We start from the raw sequence: 8,303 nt of genomic DNA, 5'->3' as shown, positions 1-8,303 counted from the left end.
CTCAAAGATGCATAACCTGAATCTAATCAAGAAGAAACAAGATGAACCCAAATTGAGGGACTGCTACAAAATAACTGGTCTGTGTTCTTCGAAAGTATTGAGCCTGTGTGAAAGTCGCAGGAAGACGGAGAAACGCTTCCGGATCGAAGGAGACTGAAGAGATGAGAAAACTAAACACAGTGTGTGATTCTGAACTGGATTCTTTTGCAGAACGAACATTATTGGGACAATTCACAAAATGTAAATGGTGTCTGAGGAATAGCAGGAAGTTACACAAACGTGTGGATTTTCTGAGTTCCTCTGATTTTCAGAGTAAGATTGAGGTTTTGCCCTTGTTTGTAGGAATGACACAATTAAGTATTTAGGGATGATGGGTATCATGTCAAGGATGTACCTTTAAATGGTTTAGGAAAAGAAGCTTTTGTACTGTGCTTCCACTTTTACAGAAGCTTGAAACTATTTCAAAAAGAAAAATGTCTGACCTTTAAGAGTTTAATAATAAGAACGTTATACTAAAAATGTTTGGTTGCTTTATTTGTTTTGGGGTGTGTGTGTGTGTGCGCGCGTACGCACACGCATGCTTCCTGCTGTTGTGTATTTGTCACTAACAGCAGACCATCACTGATGGCCCATATTCACCTCCAAATAGAGCCCAACCTTCTGCTTTTTGGTTGACCTCTTTTGACTTTTGTGGGTCATTTTGTAAGTTCAGTATAGTGTGTGTATAATTCTCCATAGTTTATATGGCTAGTATTTCTAATAAACCCTTAACATCTTTGAATTGCAGCTAATTTTTAACTTTCCATTGCACCTGGTGATTCAAGATTTGGAGACATAAGATATTCTGATTTTAAAATATGTTAGCAGTTAATTGAAGACTAACTATGTACAAGAGTGGTTTTTTTTCTAAACTATTCAGTATAATTACTTCTATAACACATTATTTTTTTAAATGGTGGCACATTTGCTTGAAATGGTTTTCCTGTGAACCATTTATCAAGCTAATATGAACTATAAACAATGCCTGTTCCATACATTCTAACCATCTTGACCTTTAAACTTCCTTGAAATTATTCCCAGCTATCAATCTGTACTTGTAAATAACAAAACTGCAAACAAATCAGACTGTAGGGATCCATTCCTGCCCACCTGGTGTGAGTGGGCTGGGGAGAGGAGGCTGCAGAAGCAGGTGAGTGGAGGGGAGTGGGAGGGAAAGCAGACAACCTTTAGAGTAGTTCAGTTCTGATCTTCTCCCTCCCTCCCTCCCTCCCTCCCTCATTGCTCCATCCATCACAAATTAGTCGAGTGTCAACTATGTGTCAGGCAGGATAATGGACACTGGGGAGCTGATGACCAATGGGACACATTCTGGGCTCTTTAAGGAACACTGAGTTTGGAGGAGAGCCTGCTGCACTAGAAATTTAAGTATGTTCTAATAATTTCTACAAAAGAATTCAAATATAATGTGCTATGGAAGGAGGAAAAATTGCTGCCTGACAGGAGTAAAAGAAGTCTTCACAGAAAAGGTGACGTTTAAAGCCTTGGCTGCAGTTTATCAGAAACGAAGGAGGGAGGGAGTTACAAGCAGAAGGAAAAGCCCAGAGGTCTGACGTGGCTCCTTCAGCGCTCACAGAGGGAGGTGAATGCACAATGAAGCACTGTGTGTGCGTCTGCGAGCAGGGAGGGCTGGAAAGCAGAGCAGAAAGGCCCACACGGGCAGACATTTTAAAAAAGAAAACAGACAAAAAGCGAACAGCAACAACAAACAGCCCTGTGTGATACGCTGAAGAGTTTGAACTTTATTCTGCAGGCTACCAGGGTGCGAGTGGAGGGTTTGCTGGAAATTACGTGGTCAGCTACCTCCCCACACGGGGCTTCTGTGGTTCTAAGGAGTGGGAATGGAAAGTCTGACCCTGCACACCTTGAGAATAGATGGCCTCTCCCTTCATTTAGCTCTCTGCAACCCCTCCTCCATGTCTGCCTCCCCTTGCAAAACATACCTGTTTTCTGTTCTTTATCTGGATTAATTTTTCTTCATGGTACTTCCCACATATTTGCCTTCTTTACCTGCTTATTGTCTGTCTTCCCCAATGGTACATAAGCTCTATGATAACAGGGACTTTGTCCCATTACTGCTGTCTCCTGGAACCTGTGTCAGATATAGCACGTGCATGTTCGTTCTTGAATGAGTGATGAGTGATGCAGACTTGCCACAAGTCTTGGTCCAAAGAACTCGGAAACCCATAAAACTCAGATTCTAGGACGGGAACTTTGCAGTGGCCAAGGGCCTCTGAGCACGCAGGTAGAGGGATGGTGAGGTGAGAAGCTCTAGAAGCTCTCTAGAGCAACACTGTCTTTCTAAATGAGATGGTGAATCCTTATCCTATGATCGTTTTTGTCTTTCCCCCACAGCTGGCCCTTTATAATGGGAAGGCAGTACTCGAATATTCTAATTTAGGGGTGTTAGAAACTGTATAAGGATTTCACTGGGAAGAGAGAATGAAGCCTGGATCTGTCCTGTAACACACTGTCCAGAGCCAGATTCTGGAATCATGAAGCTGGTGTTAAAGTCCCCTGAGATCTCAAAATGGTCAGACCACATCCTGCAGAACTTGGTGGGTCCCATGAGGCGTCAGCCTGAACATCTCGCCTTCCACTCCCAGCATCTTGCATAAGGGACACTCGTGATACAGGGGTGAATTCATCAGCAAGGCTCCTAGATAAGTGTCCAGCTGGGGAGGTAGTTCCCCGTCTCCATCAGCTGGATGCCCAGCAAAGTGGACTGGGCGGGGTCTGAAAACTTCTCAGAACACTGGCTAATGGCTCAGGTCACTAACTTTCCCAAGCTAGATGGCTGGAAGTCACCTCAAATCATGCGAGAAATGGACAAATCTCAACTATCTGAAAACTTGTGGCCTTGTTTCTAGGTCCTTTCAATTTGAGAACCAACCAATTTTTTCCTATTTCAGGCAACCCAGACCACCTATTATGGATATGCTGGGAAGATTCAGCCGTGGTTCTATCGCCTGGCATATGGGTGATTATGAGACCATCAGTGAAAGAAATTCCAAAGGGTCCGTCCTCGTGAGGCAGAGTAAGGCTTCAGCAGTTCCAGGAGTTTCCACACCACCTAAGCTGCCAAAGCTACCGAAAAAGCAAGAGGTATGATCAGCGCTTTTCTGAATGTCAAGTTTTTTCAATATGTGAATTAGAGAATGCTCTTTAACAGTCATATTACTCCTGATGCTTTATGGCTCCTTTAAATCTATCCAAACAGTTTGTAATTCACATGAGATTTCCACAGTAACATCTATACTGTGGGAAGGTGGGTATTATTCTCATTTCATAGCTAAAGAAAACAAGAGGTTGTGGGGCTCAGACTTTCCAACTGCTTACTGATCATAAGGTTTATCCTGGACAGAACAGCCATCCCTTTGATTTCCCAAACCCGAGAAAGCTCTCTGTCTGTGAAATGGAGGAAAATCTTTAACTCCATTTAAAACCCCTACAGACTGGCAAGCAGAGTGAGAATATACCAGTTCAGGTTCAGTTTCCCCAGCTCCCTATTACTATCTATGGAATCCTAAGCAAGTTGCATGGTTTCTCTCGCTCTCTCTCTCTCTCTCTCTCTCTCTCTCTTTCTCTCTCTCTCTCTCTCGCTCTATTTTTTTAAATAAGTAAAATGGGGATATTAATATCTGTCCTGAATATTTTGTAGTTATCATGAGAATCAAGTAAAGAATGTCAAGTATATATTCAAATCAACAACTATTTCCTCAGGTCATTTTGCATAATCCCGCAGCAAGGTGTGCTCCAGTCGTCCAGTATTTTGAGTATGATGACAAACTTCCATGAAAGAAAAGGAAAGAGATTAGTTGGAAATAGAATAGAGACCTGTTTCCTACAGGAAGAGAGTCTCCTTGCTCCACTGAAGAATCCTGCCAACTCCCTAGAATATTGCTGGCCCTATGTCGCCAGAAATCTGATCCATTAGTAATTAATTACATCTGTGGGAAACATCCTGTGAGGGAGCTGTAGAGGTCCTCCTTGGTAGGTGCTGAGCCCAGGGATACTTTGTACTGAAAAAGGGAGCAGCTCAGCTGCTGACATTCCTATGTGGTCTGAATTTTGGGCTGGGTCCAAATGAGATGATTTACTGCAGTGTGAGTGGAGGAGGCTCCGGTTAGTTACTTTCCATCACTGAACTAATTTTCTGTTAGGATTAGAGTGATCATGTATTAAATGATCCCAAATGCCTTCTTCTATCATTCACTAAATCCAATTGAGATATTTTTGTGCATTAAAAAAATTCTGTTGAGAGACTTACTTTGAAATGATTTCAAACTTGCAGAAGAGTTGCAAGCACAGTAGAAAGTGAACTCCTGATAAATGCTTCCCCTAAACTAATTAATTGTTAATTTGCTTTAGTGCTTTCCTTCTATGTGTGTGCATATATACACATACATACACACGCATATATATTTGTGTTTTTCCAAGCCGTTTCAGGGTGAATTGCAGACATGACACTCTTTTACCCCTAAATACTTGAGGGTATATTTCCTAAGAACAAGTATGTTCTTCTCTCACATAACCACAGTACAATGATAAGATTCAGGAAATTTAACGTTGATACAATATTATCATCGAACCTACAGTTCATAATCCAATTTTATTTGTTGACCCAATAACGTCCTTTGTATTTTTCTCTGACATGAGATCTCATCCAGGGTCATGTATTACAGATAGTCATCATGTCTCTTTAGTCTCCTTCAACATGGACTTTTAGGACATCGACACATTTTGAAGCGTACAGACCAGTTCTGCAGAATACCTCTTGATTTGGGCTTATCTGATGTGTTCTCATGAGTAGATGCAGGTTGTGTGTTTTGGGCAGGAATTTCAGATAAGTGATGTTATGTCATTCTCAGTGCGTCACATCAAAGAGGCGCCTGATGCCAGTTTCTCATTGTTGGTAAGGGTAATTGATTATTTGGTCACACTTCTTTCCTTCCAGAGATAAACAAAATGCTGTATCATTCCAAACAATCTCTCTTTTTATCAGCGAGGCTTTCTGCTAAGTTTCCATTTTTTTTGGGCCATCCTACAGTACTTGAATAAGTACGCAAGCCCCCACCCCTTTAATACAAATACTCTTCAGGAAAAATAACTTGAAGCAAGTGTTCTTCTAAAATCAAAAGCAAATGATGAATACGAGGTGTGTAAAGCCTCCAACATAATGTCTCATACTAGCCACCAGTGAGTGGCTACTATTAATATACTTATCAGAAATGCCAGCATATTTTCCATCCTTACGCTAGAAGATTCAGAACCATGAACTGAAAACAGCCTCGAAAAAGGAAAAATTTGCCAATGGAATTGGATGATTTAGGTGGGAAAATCTTAAAAGCATAAAACTATACACAATATACCATGTTTTCTCATCAAGATAAATGGTTGAAAATAGGGACATTTTACATATTCGGGTTCTTCGGTTTGGATTTTTTACTTATAAACCTAAGTTTAGAGCTTAATTATAATGTCTCTAAAATGCAATTGATAATATTTAACAGCATGTATCATTCTTGTATACATTTAGCTCAAATGCCCTTACAAATATTTTTGAAAAACAATTGGACAAATTCCTAAACTATTTATTCTACTCTTTTCCCAATTTTCTCCTTTTCTTAAGTCACAAAATTTCTCCCAGTTCTTTCTAGTACATTTGCTATTTCCTTTCTTGATTTTTTATTAACTTTTTTTCCTGCACATAATAGCCACTTAAATATTTTCAAAATTTTGTGTATTCAACAGATATTTTTAATAACATCAACCATTTCTATTTAGTTTCTTTGCTTACAAATATTCTCATTGCCCCCTTCATTCTACACATGAACATAATCTCAGTGATTGATATATTCTTTCCTTCATTGATTCATTCACATTGTGTGCAAAAGCAGTAATTCTCAAATTTTAATGTGCATATAAATCACTTAGGGATCACATTAAGTTGCAGATTCTGATTCAGTAGGTCTAGAATGGGGCTTGAGATGCTGCATTTCTCTCCAGTCCCCTGGCAATGCAACTGTTGCTGGTCCAGGGACCTTGAGTAACAAGGGGCTAGAAGATTTGACACTGAATTGCATTTTGAGCTGGACCAGGAAGGACTTGATGGAGCAAGGTGGGGAGGGAGACTAGGAAGAATGAACTGGCAGGGCAAAGGCAATGACAGCTTAGTACTTTGTGGGAAGTGCGTGTTGTTCAATATGTCTGGATAATAGACAAAAGGGGCCTCTCTGGTGATGAGCTGAGGAAGAGGGACCAGCGGTGGCATCTGAGTGCAGGGTGCTGAAGAACTTGGATTTTACTGGATTGACTTTTAAACAGAAGTGACAGGATTAAACTTGAATTTGGGAATCTTATTTAGACACCACCTGGAAGAAGGTTGATTAGAACTGTTTGATATGAAAGGGAGATGAGTTTGGAGGGCATTTTGGTAACTTAAATGAGAAATGAGGAAATAAAAGAAGGCAAAGAGAAAAGAGAAAAGGTGATGCATTTGAGACACAAAAGAAGTACTAGATTCACCAGCTGTTGGTGCTGACTGGATGTGGGGAAAGACTTCTATTACCATGAAAAGGGAAAATGTTGGGGGGCCGAACCTTGTGAGAGTGGGGTGAGAGGCGGGAGAGCCAGGTAGCAGTAAGTAGAGAATGAACAGGAAGCAAAGAAGTGAATGCCAAGTAAACCTTTCTAGAAAATGGCTAGTTGTCAAGGGAAGGAAAAATTTAGGGTAAGGTGTCGGGGAAGAGGGACGCATAGGAGGAAAGGTTAATATGGGTGAATTTTTTTTTTTACATATTGAATAGAAAAAGTCGGTAGACTGAGAAATTGAAAATGAGAGAAAAGGATAATAACTGATGACTTGGGATCCCCAAGAAAGCAGAGGGAGGTACATTGCCATAGCAATTAACACACAATGGAAAGGATTCACCTTTACAGGAAGAGGGCTTCTTGTATCTCATCCTTTAAGGGATAACTCTGAAGTCTGTACTATTTACTGTGTTAAAGATCATTGCTTCAAAGCCTAATTCCTATAACTTGGTATAATGATATTCTGACTGCCTAGCTCAATTATGGGGTCAGCATATATATCATTGGACTGATACCTTAAGTACCTGTATTAATCAGGGTTCTCTAGAGAAAAAGAACCAACAGGATGGATAGACATATAGACTGATTTAAGGAATTAAGGAATTGGCTCACGTGATTGTGGAGGGTAGCAAATCCAAAATCTGTACAGTAGGTAGGCAAGTAGGCTGAAGACCCAGGCAAGAACGTTGTTGCAGCTCAAGGTCAAAGGCAGTCTTGAGGCAGAATTCCCTCTTCGTAGGGGACCTCAGTCTGTTTTCTCTTAAGTCCTTCAACTGACTGGATGAGACCCACCTACATTAGGAAGGGCAATCTGCTTAAATTGAAGTCTACTCATGGAAACATTAATCTCGTCTAAAAAATACCTTTACAGCAACATCCACACTGGTGTTTGACCAAATATCTGGGTACCATGGTCTAACCAAATTGACACATAAAATTAACTACCACAGTACCCATCTCATCCAGGATTAAATGAAGAAACATACATAAAGCATTCAACAGAATCGTCCAGACACCAGGGAACCAAAAAACAATGTGGTGTGTATGTGTGTGTTTAAGTTCTTTATCAATAGCTGATTTTAAAGTTGCTTGAGGGGACATGGAAAACACTTGAAATTTTCATTTAATCCAAAGAGGATTTTGAAATAACTAATGCTACTTCTTTCTATAGTCTTAAAATAACATAATTCAGTATGGTATTATGTTGCTACAAAAGTTATACCTAACGGCATATTTTTTCCCTGAGATCATGTATATCAATGATCTCATCTTTTTCATAGTAAACATTCTATAATGCCTTTTACTTTTCTAAAATAGAATTCATAAATAATATAACGTACTTACACAACACACATAATTTATAACAAACCAATAAAATGCACCAAATTTACTATTTAAAAAGTAACATATTAATACGTTTTTTGATGCACAGAATTTGGGGCACTAGTAGATTAGAAAATATAATGATGTAGGCAGATGTTTACATCTATATATAGTCTCCATGAATGCAACACCTACAAATGAAGACTGCCAAAGATACACTGTACTGATGACTTAAATTCCATTGAGTACCATAGCAGTTGGTAACGGTTTCCAAATTATGTCAATTCTTGTTAAAATTCTGAACCTTACAAGGTAAAATCTCCTCAATT

At 39.7% G+C, this 8,303-nt stretch overlaps 1 protein-coding gene across 1 annotated transcript in view; it reads left to right on the top strand.

Annotated features, from left to right (window-relative positions):
- The window catches only part of CUNH4orf45 (chromosome unknown C4orf45 homolog), a 33,946-nt gene extending 30,725 nt beyond the window's left edge, over positions 1-3,221 (top strand). The window contains exon 3 of the mRNA XM_015593277.2: positions 2,970-3,221. Within this exon, the coding sequence (XP_015448763.2) occupies positions 2,970-3,168 (199 nt within the window). The 3' untranslated portion in view covers positions 3,169-3,221. The remainder of the gene's footprint in view (positions 1-2,969) is intronic.
- Positions 3,222-8,303: the final 5,082 nt, after the last annotated feature.

This window comes from Pteropus alecto, unplaced genomic scaffold (genome assembly GCF_000325575.1).
Source record: "Pteropus alecto unplaced genomic scaffold, ASM32557v1 scaffold166, whole genome shotgun sequence".
Classification (NCBI taxonomy): domain Eukaryota; kingdom Metazoa; phylum Chordata; class Mammalia; order Chiroptera; family Pteropodidae; genus Pteropus; species Pteropus alecto.
Note: the sequence above shows the minus strand (reverse complement) of the source record. Positions and strands in the feature narration are given on the sequence as shown.